This window comes from Manis javanica, chromosome 2 (genome assembly GCF_040802235.1).
Source record: "Manis javanica isolate MJ-LG chromosome 2, MJ_LKY, whole genome shotgun sequence".
NCBI classification, from domain to species: domain Eukaryota; kingdom Metazoa; phylum Chordata; class Mammalia; order Pholidota; family Manidae; genus Manis; species Manis javanica.
Window position 1 is genome coordinate 61,067,101 of NC_133157.1, and position 26,872 is coordinate 61,093,972.

General features: G+C 35.3%; 2 protein-coding genes across 9 annotated transcripts in view; one reads left to right on the forward strand and one right to left on the reverse strand.

The window, feature by feature from the left end:
- Positions 1-10,673, forward strand: part of ERMP1 (endoplasmic reticulum metallopeptidase 1) — a 168,625-nt gene extending 157,952 nt beyond the window's left edge. For 3 of the 5 annotated variants that reach the window (XR_012127738.1, XR_012127734.1, XR_012127735.1), the window contains one exon: positions 5,869-10,673. The gene's annotated coding sequence lies outside the window, so the exon portion shown is untranslated. The remainder of the gene's footprint in view (positions 1-5,868) is intronic. The other 2 variants (XR_012127737.1, XR_012127736.1) reach the window with 2 other exon arrangements.
- The window catches only part of RIC1 (RIC1 homolog, RAB6A GEF complex partner 1), a 127,791-nt gene that overhangs the window by 60,024 nt on the left and 40,895 nt on the right, over positions 1-26,872 (reverse strand). For all 4 annotated transcript variants that reach the window (XM_073228567.1, XM_073228565.1, XM_073228566.1 and 1 more), the window contains one exon: positions 12,706-12,785. In XM_073228567.1, coding sequence (XP_073084668.1) covers positions 12,706-12,785 — 80 coding nt within the window. The remainder of the gene's footprint in view (positions 1-12,705; positions 12,786-26,872) is intronic.

A 26,872-nucleotide genomic window follows, 5' to 3' on the forward strand; every position in this document is an offset into this window, starting at 1 on the left:
AAAGTACGGTCAAAGTGATATAGTATCTGGAATTTGCTTCAAAATACTACAAACATGTATATAGGGGAGAGGGTGATACTGTTAACTTTTGAATGTGGGAGATGGGTCCATGGGTTGCTATTACACAGTTCTCTGTAGTGCATGCTTGACAATTTTATAACAGATATTCAAACTAGTATATTTCTCTTAACATTTTAAAGGGTTTGTACCAATGTCTTTTGGACTCTAGTGTGAGACTGTGGAGTTCAGTAACATTCATTCAAAGACTCTATTTAATGATCTGTTTTTTCTCCTATCTAGAAGTTCTTAGGATCTTCTTTTGATTTTTAATGAGTTTTGAAATTTCAGAATAATGTACTTTTGTACAAGTATGTGGACTTACTGTATGCACTTAGCACTTGCAACCCAGTGACTATGTTCTTAGTTTGAGCCTGGGAAATTTAATGTCTTGTTTCCCGAATACACTAGTAAGTGTAAGATAAATTCTAGCCGAAATAAGCAGGTGACGAGAGGCAACAAAGGGCCAGTTTATTTGAGCGCAATTCCCGGGTGATGTTCCGCAGTCTGGGTATTACAGGCTGGGGAAGTCACACCTGGTCAGGGAGGTGGGGGCTTATCAAGGGTTAGGAGGGGGAGGAGTGGGCAAGCTACCCTAGGGGGTGTGGAGAGGTATGATTGGCTAAAGGTGACATAAGAGACAACTAGAAACTTTTTTTCCTTCCAAGAGGGAGGAGGCTGACATCTGGGTCTTAGTTGGCACATCAGAAGGATGGAATTCAGGAAGAGCTGTCCCCTTTCCATATAAGGCATGGACCTTGGGGTCTGGTCTGTTCTCCTTTTATGGGATCTCTCTGTTCTGTTTGCATGTCCTTATTTTTCCTTCCTTCAGCCTAACAATAAGGGTCTTCATTTCTGTTATTGTCTACTAGGTTAAATATTGAACCTAACCTCAAATTTCTCCCTTTCTCTCTTACTATGTCTTTTGTTCTGCATCCTGAGAGAGTTACCCAATTACTTCTTTCAATGTTTCCACTGAATTTTTTATTTCTGCTTTTGTACTTTTCATTCCAGGAACTTTCTCACCCACCCTCCTCGTTTTTTCTCATAGCACCCATTTTTGTTTTTGCTTTTCTTTTAGGCAGTATGTGTCTGAAGCTGTTACTTATCATTTCCTCAAAGTGTTTACAGTCCCTGCATTTTCAGTTTCCTGTAAGTTTCCATTTTCTGTTTTGTCTCTCTTTCACACTGGAAACTTTCCTAAGATGGCTAACAATCCTTGGCTGCTTGTAAGAAAAAGCTAATCATAAACTGTCTGTGTTCAGGTTGGGCTTGTCAAATGGTGGCTCCGGTAATAGCCACTTGGCTTTTTTAATTTTTTTGAAGTCTTCAAATATCAGGGTCTACACTGTCATTTTTCTGGAGTAGCTTTATTTCCCCAGGAAGGATTCCATTAATCCTGCCTGGGATATCTAAGCATGGAAACCAGAGGTCTGGAGCCAAGCAAGGGAAGAAGGCTTGATGTCCTACTGTTCAGTATGACTTTCACTTAATCCCCAGAGTTAGTTTAGCATCTCACTCTTGCCCTACTTTGTGTCTGGAATCCCTCTGGTTTATTCAGACAGTGTATTTCCTATGAAGCAGGAACACAGAAATCCTTATTCCAATTTTTTGAAAATGGCCTCTAGCTCACTCTTATATTCTGTGGCACTAATGCATCTAATTCCAGAGTTTTTCCAGGGTTTTACATATCACTGAAGTTGTTTTTCATAAGTATCAGGTAGGGCTCTCAGGGTTGATATTCTTCCTAAGTCATTTATTCTTTCTTATCCAATTTTTAATTTAGAGATGCCTCTAGCTTTCATTAAAGATGCAAAGAGTATTTCAACTTCTTGTTCTACTGGTTATTTTCAAGAGAAAGGATGGAGCTCTCATTACCATCTTGAGACTGGCAATCTTCTGCTTCTTTTATGTAAATACTCTCATTTACTAGTGCTAGAGTATTATAAGAATTTAAAGCAAATTTAAATAAATCCTGACTTTTCAATGACTTCTATTATATAATTAGAGATAAATTTCACAGAAGTTTTCATTCTTCTGAATATACTAAAATGCAATAAACCATTAAAAATTGCTTTAATAAAAAACCTAACTTTCTGATCAAAAATATTATTACTTATAGTTCAACAATAATCTGAAAGCAAAACATCAGATTTTTGGAGGGGAGTTATGGAAAGTGAGACTGGAGGGATAACTTTAAGCCAAATTACTGAAGAGACTGAATACCACGAAAATGGAATTGGGCATTTACTAAGTATGAGTATTCAAAATATTTTACATACATTACCTCAATTGACTGCCTATAATTCTTTGTAATAAGTATCCTTATCCCTGTTTTTCCAGAAAAGAAGTTGAAGGTTAGAAATATTAACAATTTTGCTCATGGTCACAGCTAGAAAGTGAAGGAGTTGACATAAAAGCCATGTGTTTAGAAACTGAAAACTGTTAGAGTTCAGTCTAACAATAACCTTTGAGTAAAGAAACATTAGAATGAATGCTGAAGAATGGACTGTGGATAGGGTGTGGGAAGGAATAGAGTCTGTAGGTTGACTATTAAGAGTACATGAGGGCCTGGACTTGGACAGGGGTAGTAGGTATGTTTTTCAGACAACTTTATCATAGTCTTTTTTGAAGGGAGATACTAAAAGCATATTGAGAATTATAGTTCCTGCTTAGTAACAAAGGCTTGTCAGAGACAAGTGCAATCACATTTATATGTACACCCAGATATTATTCAAGCTACTGACAAATACTAAATTACTCATTCCTGGGCACATAAAAGAACTGTGCTTTCCTGATCACTTAAAATTAGGTATAGCCATGTAACTTACTTTGGCCTATAAAACACAAGGAGAAGAGATTTGTGTCACTTACAGGCAAAGGCTTTAAGAGCCAAAACTTTGTATACAATGCTGTCATTTATCTTCTGCCACAGGCTATTAACCTATGCCAACTTATATAGTATACTACATCAACTAGATGATAGATGTTAGCCTGTGGTACAGCAACACTCAACAAATCAAGTTTATGAGTATTGTTCATTAGTGATTTTACTATGTGGTCTGAGAAGCAGAAAGAAAAATGAACACAGCTTAAAAGAGATCTGTAGGACGCCACCATGCATATGAACAGATGTATAATGGGAGCCCCAAAGGCAAGGCAAGAAAAAGGAGTAGGAAGAATACTTAAGAAGAAAAGTTGAAAATACCCCAAATCTGATAAAGACACAAACCTAACCCAAATAATTCGTCAAACTCCAAGTAGGATAAATTTTAAAAGACCCATACCAAGATACATTATATTCAAACTACTGAGAGTCAGAGAGCCTTGAAAGCAGCAAGAGAAGTGACTTGCATCTAAAAGGAATCCTAAGTAAGATTAGCAGTCAATTTATCATCAGACACTGTGGAGGCTAGAGGCAGTGGGATGACATATTTCAGATGCTGAAAGAAAAAAATGCCAATCAAGAATTCTATACCAAGAGAAAGTATCCTTCAAATACAAAGGAGAAAGTTTTAAGAGATTTCCAGTTAAAACAAATGTTGAAGGAATTCACCACAGGTAGACCTGAACTATAAAACACTCAAGGAAGTCTCTCGGGCTGAAATGAAAGGGCACTAGACATATCCAAAGCAATATGTAAAAATAAAGAACAATTGTAAAGGTAATTACAAAGGCAAATAAAAAGACAGCATATTGTATCTTTGGTTCAGAAATTCACCTTTATAGCTATATGATTTAAAAGACTAAAGCATAAATTGGTAATTATAAATCTGTGTTACAGGTACACAATGTACAGTAATGTAATATGTGACAATAAATACATAAAAGAAGAGGGATGGAGATGTACAGGGGCATAGTTTTGGTCTACTGAAGCTGAATTTTTATTAATTCAATCTAGGTTGTTGTAAGTATACATGTTAATTTAATCCCCAAAGTAACCACTAAAAAAATAAAACATACACAGAGAAAGAAATACAGAAATCAAAATGGCATGCTGCAGAAAATGAATTAAACACAAAAAAGGGCAGTAATGGAGGAACTGAAGAACAAGCTGTACTCTTCTAACTACTCAGATTTGCAAATCTTGAAATGATTTTGAAATGTGCTATGCTTGATTTAGAGAGTTCTGACAGTCCTAGGTGAATTCTGGGACCAAAAGGCTTTGGTTCCCTAACCATACTTCTAGGAAGGCTCAGAATGGTTTCTTTATTCAAACCACACCTCATATGTCATCACTGTCTACAAGAATACAGATAACGGAAGTATTTTTTCCATTATGAAGAAATGAATGATGAAGGATGAAATAATGGTATCTCAGATATACTTAAACTATAGTGAAAAAAAGATAGAGAATTGTTCAAGCTGACTGGCTGGCACATAAGTGGTCAGTTTATTATTATCCTAATAGAGTAACTGGTACTGAAGTCCTCCAGAGTAAGACACACACACACACACACACACACACACACACACACACACACACATGAAACAACCACATTCAGACACTAGATAAGAAGCAGCAAAAGACTTGTGATCCTGAGTGAAAGGAGACAAGGTTTTCTGTTAGAAACCACTTCCAGACTACCAAGTAGGATAGAAGAACTCAACCATAGCATGGCACTCTTACTACACTGTGGAGGAAGACAAAAGTTCAAGGAGGCAGAAGTAGCTATTTGTGTGACAGAGTACCAAAGAGGTGGGAGATAGAGAGAAACAGCTCTAGAAGTCTCTAGAAGTTACCTCTGAATCTTGATGACATTATGCTAAGTGACATAAGCCAGGCACAAAAAGATAAACACTGTATGATTCCACTTATATGGAATATAACTGTACACTTAAAAATGGTTAAGATGATGTTATGTGTATTTTACCACAATTTAAAAAAATTAGAAATACAAGAGTTTACAGATAGGATCTTTCTGAAATAGTATTTTTCTAGATGTATGTTGTTTTTGTATTATTAGAATTCAGCTGAAATAATTTAGAATAAAACTAACCCAAACTTAAAAAAAAGTTTCTGAGAGAAGAATCACACCAAATCTGTTCTGAAAAATAAACCTGGTATCTACCAAATCTGTTCTGAAAAATAAACCTGGTATCAATACAAAGGCTGGATTTCAGAATGTAGGAGAGACTAGAAGAGTTAGTAAAAAAGTCTCTCAGTAGGTGAGAACAGGCCATGAAGGCCCATATAAGACAAGAGAGAGGAATACAGAGAATAGGCACATTCTGGAGACACAGAGGAGTTGTAAACGACCAATACAACTTGAGTACCAAACAAATAGGAGAAGTGAAGAAATGAGGATGCCAAGATTCCCAACCTCATATAAATAACTGTATAAAAGATCATGGTAACTGAAATCGGTTTTAGAAAAGTAACAGCTTGGTAGGGAAGAAGTGAATTAGGTTTAGACATGATGAATTTGAGCCTGCCTACAGGAACATCTAATTGGATTTGAGGCAGGCATTAGTGGATGGCAGGCAGACAGAGTCAAGGCACTGGGTAAGGTAGTCATAGTTAAGGCTTAAGGCTTAGCAGTAATCAAAAGCCTCATCCTGGACATCCCCTCCCTAAAATCAGCCTGAGAAAAAAGGGAGTTTTTTTTCTTCCCTTGATCCTAGCTTGGCCATAGCAACAGACCCTAGCAGCAACTCCCAGGCACTTGCATTCTTCTTTTTGTGCTTCTAAACCCCACATAGTGCAGTTCTAACAGCATCTCTCTTGGAGTCCCTTGCACTTAGGGGGAGTCTTTCTCTTTCCTTTTCACTTCTCATTAAAAACTAGTTGCTCCATATTCTCATCTGCAGGCTTCATTCGTCGGTGCCTCCAAGACATAATCCTGGGAAAAACTGCATCTCCACCGGTTATAGATTTATCCTGGAAGGATGGGCCTGAAGCTCCGGCAAGTGGTACCACATTAAAGAAACAGGTCTGGACCTCATCCACATATAATGAATAAATAAAACCAGGAAAAATATGCAGAATAGAACTCTGAACAAAACCTTAGGGAACACTAAAGCATTATTTTAGGTACTGTATGATTATTTAAGATGTTGATTTAAACCTAATGACATCTTTTTGAAGTAAATGGCATTAACTTCATTTTTCAAATGAGTAAAAAATAAAATTAAAAAACTCAAAGAAAGCAACAGGATTAATCCTGAAAGCTGAGTAAAGTCACTGAAAATTTTTACATAGGGAAACAGCAAGAAAATTTTGTTAGAAATTCATTTGGGGAAAACTATAAAAGATGGTTTTAAGAAGATGCAATAATCCAGGAGAAAGTGACCAAGTGCACACTGAAGTAGTACTGTTGGGAGTTTAGGAAGAAGGAAAAGACATGAAGGATATACATACAAGGCAAAATGCATAGAATACATAGGAGATAGAATTTACTAGACTTGATACTGACTGGCTATTGGAATTACTAAGCTAGGGAACAGCAAATAAACTCAAGCATATGGTGGTGCCATTTATAGAAAAAGGGAATTAGCTATATAGGCTTTCCCAGGATCAAGTTACTTAAAAATCAGGATGTAATGTTTCATTTCTACCCTTAATAAAAACTTCTCCCTTCTGACTTTTTACTGTAAGACAGTAGATAGGACTTAAAATGTATCTTTCTTATTTACTATTCTGGCTATACAACTTTTATATATTTCTACTTTCTTACATGCTAAATCACTCCAATCCAGAATGCTCTTCCTCTGGATATATATTTTGTTTCCTCATCTCTACGAGATCTTTTTATGTCATCTCAGTAAAGATTCCATTTCGGGTTGTATCCCTACCCCATTTCCTATGCTCTTTCTCTGCTTTACTTTCCTCCACAGAATGTATCATCTAATTTGCAATGTGTTTTACTTATTTATTGCCATCTACTAGAAGAATGCAAGCTCTATGAGTAGACTTTTTTTTTGGTCTTTTTTTCCATGCTGTATCCCCAGTATCTACAACAGCCCTAGAGCCAGACAAAATTCAGGACGTAAATGGCAGATGGATGGATGAACACATATTTTCATAAGTTTTCACCAGGCCTTTTATATTTTAAAAGAAAAAAATTTTAAAGCTTTTTGTTCACACTATCACACTTTCAGATAGCCTTCAGTTTGGTAAGAACAATGTGTAGGGCTCTCTGAACTGGGCAAATCTTTTTTAACATTTTTTTGTTGGGGTCTTTTCCTTCCTGTGTAACAATAATGTTATGCAGTAGTATAACAGTAGTATAACTCTGTTCGGGTTTCTGGACCTGATTCCAAAGTTTGTGTGTGTGGAGGAGGGGGGGTTCTTCCCACACACACAACACCAAGCAATTCTCTTAACACCAGCAGGAGTCCAAGAATTTAACTCAATTTTGACACTATCTGCCCAGGTTTTGTCAGGTTTCCCCAGGTTAAGGGCTCCATCCTACACCCCAACTCCAGGCACCTGTGCTTCCCCTTAGCTTTGATAAATTTGCTAGAGGGGCTCAGAGAACTTAGGATACCACTTACCTTTACCAGTTAAATAAAGGATACCAAAAAGGATACAAGTTAACAGCCAGATGAAGAGATACATAGGGCAAGGCCCCAAATAAAGCAGCTTCTATCCTGGTGGAGTTTGGGCCCTGGCTCGGTGGCACATGGAGGCGTTCTGCTTCCCCAAGAGTTGAAGCTCTGCCTCCAACAGAGAAGCAGGATCCAAGGGAGCTCTTCTCTGGGAGTTTTTGCGAGGGCTTCATTGCATACTCATGATTGACTAAATTATTGGCCACTGGCTGATTCAACTCCAGCCCCAACCCTTGGGTGGGGCCCAAGTCTCTCACTAACATGATAAAAATCCATCTCACCTTTAAGACTCTGCAGTGTTTTCAGGAATTGTGGATGAAGCCAAATATAACTGGGAAATATGTATTTCATATGACACATTATATCACAACTTGTATCATTCTTTGGTGGGTTCAGTTGCCAGTCTTAGGATGTGACCAACAGGGGAGTAGTGTTCACTGTCCATAATTTATACAATAACATCATTATCTATCTTGTTAGTAAAAAATGTGTTCATGTAATTATGATGTAAGCTAAAGGATACACAAAATATGCAAAGTTCAAAACTAAAGGTTACACATGTACATTTATGGAATATATACATACATATTGAAATAAAAGTACATAAGCAATGTTTTGAGGAGATTAAAGAGAATAAAAAATATTAGGACAACTAGCAAGTTCATAAACGTAGAACAATGTATATGTTAGAAATAACTTTCTAAATCTATAGCATCTGAAGGGAAAAAGAAGTTTACTCTCCAGAAAACTAACACTCAAACTTACTAGCAAGAAAAAACAAATGTGAGGGAAACTTTCACATCTGCAACTTACTCAGACCCCCTTTCTCCTCTGAATTTGATTTCATAAATGTTTCTGTCTCCTTCTTTGCAGGTTTCTCCTGCAAGGAAGCAGCATTTGTAAAAAGGTAAGTTTTACTGAGGTTAGAAACTACTAATTAGTTATTCTCTTCTTGCTTCCCATCTAGTGTTAGTTCATTAACAGTCAGCTGGTAAAAAGTTTCACAGTCTAATATGTTTGTGGGGTGGGGGAAGGAATAAAGTAGAAGGTCTGAGCTTTAATAGTGTGTTTTTTTCCCATTTGTTTATATCGTTTTTTATTTTTTGGAATTTATTATCAAGTTTTCTTAATATCTGATAATCAAAAGTACTAAATTTTTCTACAGTAACTTTTTTTTAAAGCACTTTGGCCTCAAAAACGCTGGCCTCTAACAAAGACGTTAATGGTAGGAGTGGAAAGATAGAATAATGGGGGTAAGTAATTTCTGCTCTCAATGAAGTATACATTATGATGACATATTTCTTGAAATTACTTTCATTATGATGAAATTAAATATGATTTGCTGTTTCAAGATCTGCTAACCTCCTACTTAAACATAAACACATGAACATATTCTAAAGCTAACACAAATTATTTCTGATTTATCCCTGGCAGACTTTGAGGCATAACGAGTCATTTAATAAGACTGCCACCATTGTTGAAGACTGACTCCCAACATCAACAAGAAGGCTGCTGGAAATAACACTTTGTGGAAACTATGAAAGACTTTGGGGGCATCAGACCTGTTCTTGGATGGAGTGTAATGGAAAATGACATACCATCTGAGATTAAGATGCTATCACGTAATACAGGGAAGTGAGATACTCTAGAAAAACCCATGTGATGAACTCAAATTAGAGAAGACAAACAAGAGACAATAGTGGTCCTATAACTGAGAAGATGAACTACTACTGGCCTCAATTATGCTGCCTCTATTCTTTAGGACAATCACATATAAACCACTCCAGATTATTTCTCCTTTTTTTTGATTCCCTAGTCCCCAAATAAATCCCAAAGCAGATGACTAGATGGGCATAAATAGGGTTGAGGCAGTATAGTATTGGTGGTAAAAAGCACAGACTTTGAAGCTACAATTATGTTGAATCCTAGCTATGCTAGTTACTACATGTGTCACTACAGGTTTTACTTGGCCTCTCTGTGCTGCAGTCTGTGTAGTAATTGTATCTAATTACCTCATAGGGTTACTATAGGATTAAATGAGTTTGAAAAAATGCTTAGAAAAGTGTCCTAAACTGCGTAAGTGTTTACAACGGTACACGTGATGATGATACACTGTCAATATAAACATATTTTTTAACTGTCCTCAAACCTGTATATGACTGCTATTTTCCAGGTTTTAAAATATCCTCCACACAACTGAACAAAGTATTTTTCTTCCCACTTTACAAATAGGTTTTACAGAAAAACTGAGAAACTAACGGGACTAAGTAACGCAAACTAGAACACAGCCTAGTACACATACACAATAGGCTGATTCTAATCTGCTCTGTAAAATTGTTTCCCTGCAAGAGATTTTGTTTGATTTTATGGCAGTTACTACAAGTTAAATTCTGAGGAAGAAGTACATTTTCAAATTTAATTAAAAAATAAAAAAACAATATATAAAATCACATAAATACTAGAAATGAAGTAAAGGTTTGGTGAAGGAAAAAAAAATATATTGATAATAGCAGCTCTTCTTTCTCAATTTTCCAAAGAGCTAGACACTTATCCTAAGCACTTAATATGCATGATCTCATTTACTCCTATTAAATAATTACTGTTATTCTACACATAAGGAAACTGAAGTTTGGAGGTATTAAATGACTTGATAAAATCATACAGCTGAAAAGAGGGAGAGCCGATACTCAATTCTAGGTCTATCTAATGCCAATGCCTTTAACCACTCTTCATGCTGCTTGAAGGCAATACGCATTTTATTGAGCACACATATTGAAACCCAAAATCTTCAATATAATGGAAGAATGCCCAAATTAAACAAAACAAAACCCATAATGCTCTTTATTTAATTCTCTAACATATACCAGTCAAAACAGCAAAGTTCATGCCCTGTTAGAACTACTACTTATTTTAATGGCATCCCTGATGTCTCAGGGTCAGAGGGTAAGAAACTTTTTAACCTTCTTTGAAACACAAAAATGGGTCTCAAAACACTATTCCAAAACACTGCAAACATATGTAAATCACATTAATGAGTTGAAATAAAATATTTTTCACTGCTTCAAGACATGTTATTTCCCTGGTCTGTCTGCCTACAGCAGTATAAATTAATGAAGTTAAGTTCAGGTGATTCTGACTATAGCTTTTTATTTATAGGAGCATGTCTAAATCAAGCAATAAAATTTAGACGCAGTAGTTGAAAATGTACAAGTCAACGAACTTTTAAACACTGTTTACAACAGTTCTTCAACAGGTTCACAAAACTATTGCTTAGAATAAAAAAGCTTTATTACCACAAAACTGAATTTAAAATTTCTAAATATTAACTTCCTATCACAATATCACATCATTTTAAACAGTACAGTTTACATGCCAAAGGGCATTAAAGATGTTTACTGAAAAATAAAATAAAAAGAATTTCTATACTTTACAAAGAATCTCTAAAACTTAACACATCAGTTAACACTGTATTTATCACAAAAACAAGTAGCTACAGCATCAAGAAAATTTAGATAATTCCTTAAAATCTATGATAAAGGGATCTGACCTACATTCTACATGGCCTATATTAGCCTTTCCTCAAGCATTGTTGAGAATATTGTGTTTACTTGAACAACTTTCATAATGCCATTAAAAAAAAAAGTGTGGCCTTTTGTTTTAGATTGAAACAAGTACACTGATTTTCAAAAATCACATTGCATATAATTTACACATATAAAACATTTTGGAAAATTCAAGGCTTGAGAGTCTTCAAAATTACTAAGTTCTGAAACTTAAAGAATAACTAAGTTCTACCATTCAGAAACGATTACTATAAATATATTGTTCTGGCTTTTTTTCTTTAGATGATTTTCATTGTTTTGTTTTACAAAGTTATGGTCATATTACATATATAATTTTGTGTGGCTTGTTTCTTCACTTGGCATTATAGTATCAGGCTCTCAAGTTTTTCTGAGATATATTTAATGACTGCATATTATTTGAGAAAAATGTAACATACTGTTAACTTTCAAACCAATTCTCTATGATCACACCTTTCTGTGTATAGTATCTACTACTGAAAGGATACAAGGACACTTACTATTGCTCCACTAGCACTGAGTAATAATCAAAAATTTTAAATCCACAATTAATTTATATATTAAAATGTGTAGGTTAAAAAAATTTGTATTTAATGTTTTGTTTTACTAGTATTCAGTTTGACTAATTAACGTTAAGTTTCTCTTGTATTTGTTAGTTCATATTACCTCTTATGAGACTTTTAATCTGTTTATCTTTTGAAATCTTTGTGTTTCTTAGCAATTTATATGACTCCTACATATGAAAGAGTAAACTTTGGTCCTATTTACGGCAAAATTTTTCTCATTTGCCACTTGCCCTTTTAATGTTGTTTTGTTCTTAATTTTCAGAAATTTAAACTTCCATATAATGAAATCTGTCTTCTCTTTAGTTTCTTATATACCAAATAAACTTTGGCCATCTTCCACCACAAAGAAATGTTATATTCATTTACATTTTCACCCAGCTTTAATGGCTTGATTTTTTAAAACATACATTATTGCTTGAAATTTTGTGTTCTTTTATTTCAAAAGTTCTTTCAATAAAATGTTTTGCCCCTTACTTTTGAAATAAAAGAAGGAAAAACAATGCAAATTATACCGAACAACATAGTTCAAAAGTCCATGTTCCCTCAAATTCTAACCAAGAGGAAACAACTTTGAGGTATTTTTATTTTTCTCTGCATATATGTATTTTGCATAGAAAGGTGCCTGTATATTATTGACATTTCATCTCTTCCTCTCATGATCTCAGCTTCTCTCCAATGAGGACTGGAGAATGGTAAATTTGGAGTATATTAATTGTAATTCTGAATGTCCAAGGAGAGATACAGTACATTCATCCAAAATTCCCAGACATATTTAATTACAGAATTCTTTATTCAAGTAATGACAGTTCAAAGACCTGGTAATTTTTGAAACACTATCCTGGAAATGTGAGCTTGGCTTTATTTAAATCAGTTCAGACAACCCAAAACTGTTTTGTTAATACAAAGTATGCAAATCAAAATATTACAAGAATGAAAGACAACAAACTTACTTGGGATACACTGGTTCATAAAGGTACTTGTCCCCTCTTGTAGATGTAATATGAAAAAATAAGATGTAGCCATTTGCCGTCTGAAAGATAAATTTTATTTACCATGAATTAAAGGTGAAGGCTATGACTGTAACCCTAAATTCTGACTACATATTCCTACTTCAAAAACACTTCACTCTTAAGATTTCTCTTTTGAAGAACTATGGTCTAAATTGTGCAAACTTTAAAAAATGACTTTGTTATAAGATAACCTATCTTGTTTAATATAATGAAAGAAGTGTTTTTATATTTTGAAAATACTTCATAGATACATAATTGCTATCAGCAGTTCATAATATTTTGTAGACAATATTCTAAAATAACTTAATCTGTAATAATTATTTTACAAATATACAGAGCTTTTTCAACTGCAATATGGAAAATAGTTTTTCTGTTTTTAAAGCAACAAATTCACCAAATAGTAATAGTATGATGAAACTTTTTAATCAAAATTTTTACAGTATAACTTCAGAATAACATATTCGTGTATCTCAGAATTAATCAGTTGGCCTCCAACTTAAGACAAACTATATATCGAGACACAGAATAAAAATAGAGCAAACCTTCAGTTTCCAAAATTTGAACATCAGTTATTTTTCTAAAGTAACAAAATGTTTTAAAAATATAAATTATATTAGAATATTACATGCTCATGGACCATATCCATGAACTGTAAGCTCAAACAACCATTTTACATCTATATAAATATAGAAAATACTACATATAGCTGTTTCTAATCAAACATTTTCAGGCACAACAGAGTGAAGTGGTAAATATTCTGCCCAAACTACTTTATACTAATACTGAATTCCTATCATTTTAGAAGCAGGTGGACTTTCACCCAAAGTAGAAACAAAGAAAACTAAAAAAAAATTATTCAAGGTTTCAAATTTCTTTCCAGTACTGGCTTTCTGTTTTTCACTTAAAGAAATACCAGAAGAAACACTCAATTTCTTCAGCAAAGCCAGGTGGTTTTTCTTCTTGTTTTTAAGCTATAAACTTTACTATCTCCTAATGTTTTTCAAAACTCTTCAATGTACTAGGAAACAACAACAAAAAAGAAGCTAAGATTCTTCAGATAACCTCACCATTCTGATTCCTCAGGTATGATTTTATATTTTTCTATGTGGAGAATATGAGATCAAAGGAAAGCAGATTCTAATTAAATCATATCAAAAATTTCAGATAGTGACTGCTTAAAATTTGCAAACCCTACTGTTACCTTATATGGGCTAGAAAAGTAAAACACTTTGGTCTAGCACTTAGATGAATAACATACAAATGCTGTCTGGAGTATCTGCCACTGACAAAGTTCAACATTTCAGAATATCAAACGCTAATAATAAAATCAGAATTCTAACAAGTACTTAGAAGGCTACAATGCCAGGTTAATAAGTACAGCATCATTTTACACCAGCGCTTAAAAACTGTGGATACACAGTACTGTAGATGAACTTATAAATAATGGCTTGATTTACTAGTTTGATATCTGTATCAATTATCTTTACTATATCTATGGCTTTGGATGTATATTAAGCACTATATACTTCCAGATCGCAATGACCTTTATCACTAACATTTTCATAAACAGTCTTGACTTTGAACTATTCTTAAAGTTTTGGTAATAAATGATCTTTAAAAAGTAACCACATCAAATCCATTGTTATTCAGTGTTATGAGAACTCTCCTCTTTCTAACACCCAAAATACTGCAAATAAACATGTAACTATTGCTCAATCTGTAGGCAACAGTCCCAGAATCTTTTTCTAGCGTGCATACACAAAAACATACACTCTAAAACTAAATTTCCTAATTACAGTTGATCCTTGAATGACGCAGGGGTTGGGGGCACTCACCTCACTTCTCCCAACCTTGTGCATTCAAAAATCTGCATATAACTTCTGACTCCCCAGAAATGTAACTACTCATAGCCTACTGTATATAAAATGGGGTCAATTAACTTCAGACACAACAAGTAGAAAAGCATAAAAGTAGAAAAGAAATGGGAAGGCTGGAAGGTCCAATAGAGAAGAGAGAGAAAGCAGAAGGTTAATTAACTGCTCTACTGGTTGCTGACAGGGTAGACACCTGCCTGAAAGCACATGGATAAGGCCTGGGGTGGGTGGGAGTAGATCAGTTCAAAGTGGCAGTTTTCCTGCCTCCTTCTTCTGTCCCTCTCTGATCCTGGCATTGTACTCTGGTCTAGAGAGCAGCTAATTAGCTCAGTTGGTTAGTGAGTAGTGCTAATAATCCCCAGATCATGGGTCCAATTCCCCTACCTATGTGTGACATTTTTCTTTTCCATTTCTATCAACCATATCACCCTTACATCTGCTACCTTACATCCAATTACAGATACTGTACATTTACTGATAAATATCTGTATATAAGTGGGCCCATGAAGTTCAAACCTGTGTTTCTTCAAGGGTCAACTATAAATGAAAAGATAAAGAACCTCAGAGTTATCTTTCCTGTTATCTCATACCTTAAGTATTATTTTTTTCCTTTCTCCAAGGCATACTACTGGATTATGCGGCTTTAATCACAGAGATCCAACAATTTCATAGGCAACGTAAGTAAATCTTTATGTCCCTTCCTGTTGTGCATCCTTCAATTGGGGTCATAGATACAAAAGGATAAAGCCTATCAAGAGGATATGAAGTAGGAAATCACTACAGAAATAGAAGATGGACAGACTTGTCTCTATTAATGCACTTAGAACAAAAGTAACTAGAAAAAATAATTTAAAAGGTATATTAAAATTTAACATCATTTTTTTTTCAACTGCACATCTAGTTATGGAGATTTGGAAAACCATGCAAACTATCTCAGCTAATTCAACATTTTAAAAAGACTGAAATCTGGAGGCAGTGGTGGTGGTTGTTACCATCTGTATTTTGCTTTGGGCATTTGGGAAGTCTTCCCCTTGATACTCAATATTAAACATATTTTTAAAATTACTTTATGATTGGTACATGACCTACATACTATTAAAAAATAACTTTTTGTAAACAGGAAGAATTTAAATTCCACTAAGTCATGAGGTTAATCAACTGTTTTACATAACTAATGTTTAACCTATTCGCAGTAATCCCAATCACTTCCTCTGCCATTATCCAATGCTTCTCTTGCACATGAACTCACCTCACACTTCACTGCCACTTTCTCTTTAGAATATACTTTTTTACTAAGATGAATAGGAAAGATATATGTATCTGGCTCTAACAACCTGAGCAATACATCACTAAGACTTCTATAATTTAAGAGATAAGGATTAATGATTTAGACAGTATCTTCTATCCCAACATACTGTCATGTCAGGCTCAAATAAGGCTGAAATAACAAGCTAGTGTTTTTTAATTCTTTACACTGGTTTGCAAAAGTTGTTTTCTGTATTTTGCTATATTTCATTATTATACATGTTCAAATACATAAATTAATCACTGCAAATCATACCACTAAGACAATGATCTAACATTTTTGTACTAAATACAAACTCTAGAATCTTTCAGAATTTGTACATTCATATTCATAAATATATTTAAATGGGAAATAATTAAAAACAGAAGACCATTCAAATTGGTACATCTCTAGTCATAGCCAGGTTAAAAAAAAAAAGAATACAACCACTATTAGAAATGAGAAAAGTAACATTACCACAGATTCTACAGATATTAAAATAATAATGAGAGTACTATGAATAACTTTATGACAACAAGTTTACAACTTGGATGAAATGGACCCAAATTTCTTGAAAGATATGAACTATCAAAACTGAAAAAACAGGTACCCTTCAAAGGCCTGTATCTATTAAAGAAATTTCGATTTCAATTGAAATCCTTTTCAATTGAAAGGATTGGTTCTTTGTCTTTTCATTTACAGTTAACTCTTGAAGAAACACAGGTTTGAACTGCGTGGGCCCACTTATATACAGATATTTTTCAGTAAATGTACAGTATCTGTAATTGGATGTAAGGTAGCAGATGTAAGGGTGATAGGTTGATAGAAATGGAGAAAGCTCTAGGATCAGATGCTATTACTGGTGAATTCTACCAAATATTTAATAAAGAAATAATATCAATTCAACACACACATTTCCATAAAACTAAAACTTTCCATCTCATTTTATGAGGCCAGCAATACCCTCATACCAAAACCAGACAGACATTCTAAGAAACTACAGGCCAGCATCCCTTATCAACATAGACTACTAGATGAAATTTTCAAAGTGTGCCTCCTGCCTATCACTTGGACCTCCTGGAGTTTAACTCTCAGAATTATTCATACCAAGCCTCCAGCAATTGGTCAAATACAGTTTAAGTTTTCTGACCTAGGTACTGGTCTTAATGGGCAGTTTTTACTCTGCCATGTTGTAATGGAGATGTTTACATAAAGAAATAAAGATCTCCTTCTTGGGAAAGATGGTGGAGTAGGAAGGCAAGGCAGACATCTCCATCCACATACACACCAAGGAAGTAACTATAGCAAACACAACTAACCCTGAAACAACCTGAACACTGCAGAACAGACCATCTACCCCTGCTGAAGAGAAGACCTTACTGAGAAGGGAAAAGTCTTAGAGCCTTAACTGTTCAGGACCAATCAATCTAAGCCCAGAAGAGGAAGGGAGAGGAATGGGGCAGAGAGTGGATATGTGTATAGGAATCCTGCACACCTGGCCTTGAAGACAAGTCCACATTGCATTGGGTTCTGGTGATTAGTGGGCTGGACACCAGGGAGAGTTAGAGCACTTTGGGGACTGAGACTCCTGTCACTTGTGGAGGACAGGCATCCTCTGTTGGTCCCACCAACCCATCAGAAAGGGGGCAGTTTGAAAGATTTACCAGCAGCAGAAAGTGTGCCAAAGGGGTGGGGGGCTGGAAGGTGCTCTCTCTGCAGGAGAAACGGCAGGTGGATTATACTTCCAATGCCCTTCCTCCACCTAAATGGTAGGGCACTCATGAAAGCCAGTTCCAAACGCTCTATCTCCCTCACTGGCAGCTCGGCCTTGCAGTGTGCTTCTCTGTGCACCCACCCTGCCGGCCATCTTGGCTCAGCAGCAGTCAGGCTTTGCTTCCTGGCAGGCAGAGGGAGGACACTTCCCAGCCCTCCTTCTGCCCAACTGGTGAGATACTTGCAGGCGCCAGTACTAAACTCTCCATGTCGCCCACTGGCAGATCAGCCCTGTGGTGGTGCTCCTCTGTGCACCCACCCAGCCCGCAGTGGCCAACATTGTTGACCAGGCAAGGGGTGCCCTGCTCACCACAAATCCCAGAAGCGCTGCAGGGCACATGAAGAGAACAAAGGGAGCTGTCAGCCTCTGCTCACAGATCAGCCACTGCCAGCAAACAAGCAGAAAGACAGCCAGGCCCACAGCCCACCCAACAGAAACTGTGGCTCCAAGGCAAAGAAGAACCAGGCACCAATGAGCAAAGAGTCCCAGGCTACTGGGCACAGCAGGATACCCATTTCATAAAACTATTCCTTTCTAGACCAGAAAGCATAGTGCACCTAATACAAAGGAAGAAACACAGAAACTCAGACAAAATGAGGAGGCAAAGGAATACGTTTCAAACAAAGAACGAAATAAGACACCAGAAAGAGGGATAAGTGAAATGGGGATGATCAATTTCCTTGATAAAGATTTCAATGTTAATAGTCATAAAGATGCTCACTGACCTGGGAAAAAAATTTGATGAACTCACAACTTTAACACAGATAAGATTAGACAAAGAGTTACTCAGAGCTGAAGAATTCAATAACTGAAATAAAAATACACTGAGGGAATGAATAGTAGACGGTTGAATTAAAGGAGACAATCAATGAGATGGAAATTAAAGAACAGGAAAACAACCAAGCTGAGGACAGAGAGAAAAAAGAATTTCTAAAAATGAAAAGATGCTGAGAGAGATGTGTAAAAACTCAAAATGAAAAAAATTCACATAATACTGGTCCCAGAAGGAGAAGAGAGAGACAAAGGAGAAGGAAGTCTCTCAGAAGAAATAATACCTGAAAAGTTCCCCAATCTGGGGAAAGATACAGACACCCAGGTCCTGAAAGCACAAAGAACTCTTAATAAAAGTAACCCCAGGAAGACAGCCTATAATTATTAAAATAGCAAAGATTAAATTAAAACAGTTCTTAGAGCAGCAAAAGAGAGGCAGAGTTACCTATAAGGGAAACTCCATAAAGCTATCAGCAGATTTCTCAGCAGAAAATGTATAGGCCAGAGGCATAAAATATTTAATGTATTGCAAGGGAAGAACCTATAACCAAGAATCCTCTGTGTAGCAAGGTTATCATTCAGAATTGAAGGAGAGATTAAAAGTTTCCCAGATAAACAGAAGTTAAAAGAATTCATCACTATTAAACCAGACTTAAGGGATATGTTAATGGGACTTCTGTAAATGTAAATGTTCTTAGAACTAAATATTTTTCATCAGTGAAAATACACCCAAGTAAAGGTAGTAGAGCAATTACTAAGCAAGTAGTAAGATAAAAAAAAATCAACTATCCTCAAAATCAGTCAAAGGATACACAAAAAATGTAGATTATGACATACCTAATGTATGGAATAGGAGGAAGAGTTAAGAAAGCAGAAGTTTTAGATTGTGTTCAAAATAGAGTGACCATCAACTTAATACACTGTTACATATTTAGGAAACTATGAACCTTATGGTAACCACAAACCTAAAGCCTTTGATACACAATATTTTTAAAAGAAATTCAAGCATAACACTAAATAAAATCATCAAAAAACAAGGATATAAGAGAGGAAGAAAGGAACAGACAGGAACTACAAGAACAACCTGAAAACAATTAATAAAATGGCAATATGTACCTACCTATGAATAATTACCTTAAATGTAAATGGTCTAAGTGGTCTAAGTGCACAAATAAAAAGACACAGGGTGGCAGAATGGATAGAGAAACAAGACCTGTCTACATGCTGCCTACTTCAGACCTAAAGATATACATAGATTGAAAGTGAAGGGATGGAAGATATTTCATGCAAATAATAGGAAGAAAAAAGCAGGAGTAGCAGTACTTGTATCAGACAAAATAGATTTCAAAACAGAGAAAGCAACAAGAGACAAAGAAGGCCGCTGCATAATGATGAAGGGATCAATCCAACAAGAGAAAATAATAATTATAAACATATAGGTACCCAACATAGGAGCAACTACATAAATAAAGCAAATACTAACAGAACCAAAGGGAGAAACAGACAGCAACTCAAACATATTAAGGCACTTTAACAGACCAATTACATCAATGGACAGACCAACCAGACAGAAAATACAGAAACAGAGGCACTGAAAAAACACTTGATCAGATGAACTTAACAGGTATATTCAGAACATTCCACCCTAAAGCAGTATACACATTTTTCTCATGTGCACATGGAATGTTCTACAGAACAGATTACAAAAAGAGCCTCAAAAAAATTCAAAAAGACTGAAATTGTATCAAGCATCTTTCTAGACCACAATGGAATGAAACTACAAATCAATTCCATGAAGAAAAAAAACCTCACAGGCACATGGAGGCTAAACAACCTGCTTCTATATAATCAATGAATAAATGAATAAATCAAAGAAGAAATCCAGCAATACATGGAGACAAATGAAAACAAAAATACAACAGTTCAAAATATGTGGGATGCCACAAAAGTGGTTCCAAGAGGGAAGTACATAGCAATACAGGTCTACCCCAAGAAATAAGAATCCTGAATAAACAGTCTAAACACACAACTAAAGAAACTAGAAAAAGAACAAGTGAAACCTCAAGTTAGGAGAGGAACATAATAAAGATCAGAGCAGAAATAAATAAAATAGGGAAGAATAGAAAATAAAATAAAATAAAACCAAGAGCTGGTTCTTTGAGAAAATAAACAAAATAGACAAACCCCTAGCCAGAATGACCAAGGAAAATATACAGATAAAATCAGAAACAAAAAAGGAGAAGATATAACTGACACCACAGAAATACAAAAAATTATTAGAGAATTCTGTAAAAATTACATGCCAATAAGTAGGACAACAATAAATGAAATGGAAAAATTCCTAGAGAAGTACAACCTTCCAAGACTGACCCAAGAAGAAACAAAATCTGAACAGATGAACTACCAGTAATGAAATTGAATGGGTAATCAAAAAATTCCCAACAAAAATCCAGAATCAGATGCTTCACAGCTAAATTCTACCAAACACTAAAGAAGAGCTAATACTCCTCCTTTCTAAAATATTCCAAAAAATAGACAGAAGAGGAGGGAATACTTCCAAACTCATTCCAGGAGGCCACCATCACTCTAATACCAAAACCAAAGAAAAAGAGAAAATTATAGACCAACATCCCTGATGAACATAGATGCAAAAATCCTCAATAAATTAGCAAACCAAATTCAAAAATGCATTGAAAGGATCATCCAGCATGACCAAGTGGCATTTATTCCTAGGATGGTACAATATTCATAAATCAATGTGACATACCAAATTAACAAAAGAAGGATAAAAACCATATGATCATCTCAATAGACACTGAAAGAGCATTTGATATAATTCATCATTCATGATAAAAACTCTCAACAAATTATGTACAGAGGGAATGTACCTCAACATAATTAAGGCCATATATGACACATCCACAGCTAACATCATACTCAATGGTGAGAAGCTGACAGCTTTTCCTCTAAGATCGGGAACAAGACAAAGAAAGATGTTCACTCTCACCACTTTTATTCAAATAGTTCTGGAAGTCCTAGACATGGTAAACAGAAAATAAAAATAGATAAAAGCACCTAAATTCATTAGGAAGAAGTAAAACTGTCACTGTTTGCAGATGACATGACACTATATGCAGAAAACCCTAAGAACTCCACCAAAAAATTATCAGAACTTATAACTAGATTCAGCAAAGTTGCAGGATATAAAATCAATATACAGAAATCTGTTACATTCCAATACACTAACAATGAATTAAAGTAAGAGAAATCAGGAAAACAATTACATGTATAATAGAATCAAAAGGAATAAAATACTTAGGAATAAACCTAGCCAAGGAAGTGAAAGACCTGTATTCTGAAAACTGTTAAGACACTGATGAAAGAAACTGAAAACACAAATAAATGGAAATCTATCCCAAGCTCATGGATAGGAATTAATTATTCATATTATAAATATTATATTTATATTATTGAATTACAGGTTCAACACAATCCCTATCAAAATACCAATGACAATTTTTAATGAACTAGAACAAATAATCCTAAAATTCATATGGAACCACAAAAGACCCCAACTAGCCAAAGCAATCTTGAGAAGAACACCAAAGCTGGGGGTATCATGCTCCTTGATATCAAGCTACACTATAAAGCTACAGTGATTAAAACAGTATGGTACTGGCACAGAATAAACCCATAGAACAAAGGAAAAGAATAGAGAGCCCAGATGTAAACCCATGCATATGTGGTGAATTAATATATGATAAAGGAGACATAAATATACAATGGGGAAAACAAAGCCTCTTCAATAACTGGTGTAGGGAAAACTGGTCAGCTACCAGCAAGAGAATGAGACTGGATTACTATCTTAACTCCATACACAAAACTAAACTCAAAATTCATTAAAGATCTAAATATGAGACATGAAACCGTAAAACTCTTAGAAGAAAACATAAGCAAAAATCTCTCAAACACAAGCATGAACAATTTTTTTGCAGACATGTTCCCCCAGGCAAGGGAAATAAAAGCAAAAATGCACAAATGAGACTACATCAAAGTACAAAGCTTCTATATAGCAAAGGACACCATCATCAAAACAAAAAGGCAACCTATAGTATGGGAGAATATATTTCTAAATGATTTATCTAATAAGGGGTTAGCATCCAAAATATATAAAGAACTCAAATGACTCAACACCAAAAAAAAACAAACCCTAAATAACCCAATAAAAAAATGGGCAAAGGACCTGAGCAGACATTTTTTCAAAGAAGAAATACATATGGATAACAGGCACATGAAAAGGTACTCCAAATCTCTAATTATTAGGGAAATGCAAATCAAAGAACAATGAGATTATCACCTCACACCTGTCAGAATGGCCACTATCTGAAAGACAAGAAATAACAAGTGTTGGTGATGATGTGGAGAAAAGGATTCTCTTTTCCCTGTTGGTGGGAATCTGATTCAAAAAGATACATGCATCCCTATGTTTACTGTTGCATTATTTACAATAGCCAAGATAAGGAAGCAACCTAAATGTCTACTAACAGATGAATGGATAAAGATGCGGTACATATACACAATGAAATATTGTACAGCCATAAAAAGAAAGAAATCCTGTATTTGCGACAACACAGATGTGTCTAGAGGGTATTAGGCTAAGCAAAATAAGCCAGGCAGAGAAAGACAAATACTGACTGTGTGATCTCACTTATTTGTGTAGGGTAAAAACAAAACATCAAAATGAACAAAACTGCAGTAGACGCACAGGCACTAAGAAGTGATTGGTGGTTACTATGGGGGAGAGTTGGGGTGGTGAGGTGGGGTGGATGAAATGGATAAAGCAGCACAAAAATCTTAATCATAACACAAGTTGGTTGTGGGGATGGAAGTGCAGCATAGAAAATATAGGTAATGATTCTGTAACATCTTTCCCCTTTATATGTTGACAAATAGTAACTACTAATTGGGGTGAAGATTTAATAATGTGTCTAATTGTTGAATAAAAAAAGAAATCAACAAATGTAATTCACCATACTAACAAACTAAAAAGGAAAAACAGTATGATAATCTCAATAAACGCAGAAAAGTAATTAGACAAAATCCAACATAACATTCCTAATGAAAAACTTTCAGCAAATCAGCAATGAGGGAGACTTCCAGAACTTAATAAAGGGGATCTACAAAATACCTATAACATCATTCTTAATAGCGAAAGACAATACTTTCCTCCTATATTCTAACCAGAATATAGGTTAGCCTGACAAGTAACACCAGCCAAGAAAAAGAAATAAAAGGTGCCCAGATTGGAAAGGAAAACATAAAATTGTCTTTACAGAAAATTGGATGGAATCTACAAAAAACCTACCAGAACAAGTTTGGCATAATTGCCAGATACAAGAGGAATATAAAAATAGCAACTGCATTGTACTTGTATCAGACAAAATAGACTTCAAAACAAAGAAAGTAACAAGAGACAAAGAAGGACATTACATAATGATAAAGGGGTCAGTCCAACAAGAGGATATAACTGTTATAAATATCTATGCACCCAACACAGGATCACCTACATATGTGAAACAAATACTAACAGAATTAAAGGGGGAAATAGAATGCAATGCAGTCATTTTAGGAGACTTCAACACACCACTCACTCCAAAGGACAGATCAACCAGACAGAAAATTTTAAGTAAAGAGACAGAGGCACTGAACAACGTATTAGAACAGATGTACCTAAAAGACATCTACAGAACACTCCATCCAAAAGCAAGAGGATACACATTCTTCTCAAGTGCACATGGAACATTTTCAAGAATAGATCATATACTAGGCCACAAAAAGAACCTCAGTAAATTCAAAATGATTGAAATTGTACCAACCAGCTTCTCAGAATGCAAAGGTATAAAACTGGAAATAAATTACACAAAGAAAACGAAAAAGCCCACAAACACATGGAGGCTTAATAAAATGGTCCTAAATAATCAATGGATCAATGGCCAAATAAAAACAGAGATCAAGCAATATATGGAGACAAATGACAACAGTGATTCAACAACACAAAATCTGTGGGACGCAGCGAAGGCCGTGCTAAGACGGAAATATATTGCAATACAGGCCTACCTCAGGAAAGAACAATTCCAAATGAATAGTCTAAACTCACAATTAATGAAACTAGAAAAGGAAGAACAAATGAGGCCCAAACTCAATAGAAGGAGGGACATAATAAAGATTAAAGCAGAAAAAAATAAAATTGAGAAGAGTAAAACAATACAAAGAATTAATGAAAGCAGGAACTGGTTCTTCAAGAAAATAAAACAGATAAACCCCTAGCTAGACTTACCAAGAAAAAAAGAGAGTCTATGCACATAAACAGAATCAGAAATGAGAAACGAAAAATACAAAGAATTATGAGAGAATACTATGAAAAATTATATAGTAACAAACTTGATAACCTAGAAGGGACAACTTTCTAGAAAAATACAACCTTCCAAGGCTGACCCAGAAAGAAACAAAAAATATGAATAGACCAATTACCAGCAAAGAAATTGAATCTGTAATCAAAAAACTCCCAAGAACAAAAATCCTGAAATAGATGGTTTCACTGCTGAATTTTATCAAACATTTAGTGAAGACCTAACACCCATCCTCCTTCGAGTTTTCCAAAAAGTAGAAGAGGACGGAATCCTCCCAAACTCATTCTACAAGGCCAGCATCACTCTAATACCAAAACCAAGCAATGACACCACAAAAAAAGAAAATTACAGACCAATATCCCTGATGAACATAGATGCAAAAATACTCAACAAAATATTAGCAAACCGAATTCAAAAATACATCAAAAAGATCATCCATCATGATCAAGTGGGATTTATCCCAGGGATGCAAGGATGGTTCAACATTCGAAAATCCATCAACATCATCCACTACATCAACAAAAAGGACAAAAATCACATGATCATCTCCATACATGCTGAAAAAGTATTCGACAAAATTCAACATTCATTCATGATAAAAACTCTCAACAGAATGGGTATAGAGGGAAAGTACCTCAACATAATAAAGGCCATATATGACAAACCCACAGCCAACATCATACTTAACAGCGAGAAGCTGAAAGCTATTCCTTTAAGATCAAAAACAAGACAAGGATGCCCACTCTCCCCACTTTTATTCAACACAGTACTGGAGGTCCTAGCCATGGCAATCAGACAACACAAATAAATAAAAGGCATCCACATAGGCAAGGAAGACGTCAAACTGTCCCTGTTTGCAGATGACATGATATTGTACATAAAAAACCCTAAAGAATCAACTCCAAAACTACTACATCTAATATCTGAATTCAGCAAAGTTGCGGGATACAAAATTAATACACAGAAATCTGTTGCATTCCTATACACTAACGATGAACTAGCAGAAAAATAAATCAGGAAAAAAATTCCATTCACAATTGCATCAAAAAGAATAAAATACTTAGGAATAAACCTAACCAAGGAAGTGAAAGACCTATACCCTGAAAACTACAAGACACTCTTAAGAGAAATTAAACAGGACACTAATAAATGGAAATTCATCCCATGTTCTTGGCTAGGAAGAATTAATATTGTCAAAATGTCCATCCTGCCTGCTCAGTGAAATAAGCCAGGCAGAGAAAGACAAATGCCAAATGATTTCCCTCATTTGTGGAGCAAAACTGAAGGAACAAAATGGCAGCAGACTCAGAGACTCCAAGAACGAACTAGTGGTTACCAAAGGGGAAGGGTGTGGGAGGACAGGTGAGGAGGGAGGGAGAAGGGGAATGAGGAATATTATGTTTAGGACACATGGTGCGGGGGATCACAGGAAGAACAGTGTATCACAGAGGAGGGACATAGTGGATCTCTGGCAACTTGCTGCACTGATGGACAGTGACTACATTGGGGTATGGGTGGGGACTTGATAATATGGGTAAATGTAGTAACCTCATTGGTTTTTCATGTGGAACCTTCATAAGTGTATATCAATCATACCTTAATAAAAACATTTTTTAAAAATAGCCATCCTGCCTAAAGCAATCTACAGATTCAACTCAATCCCTATCAAAATACCTACAGCATTCTTCAATGAACAAGAGCAATTAGTTATAAATTCATATGGAATGACAAAAGACCCCGAATAGCCAAAGCAATCCTGAAAAGGAAGAATAAAGCAGGGGGAATTACGCTCCCTGACTTCAAGCTCTACTACAAAGCCACAGTAATCAAGAAAATTTGGCATTGGCACAAGAACAGACCCATAGACCAGTGGAACTGAATATAGAGAGCCCAGATATAAACTCAAGCATATATGGTAAATTAATATATGATAAAGGAGCCATGGATATACAATGGGGAAATGACAACCTCTTCAACAGCTGGTGTTGGCAAA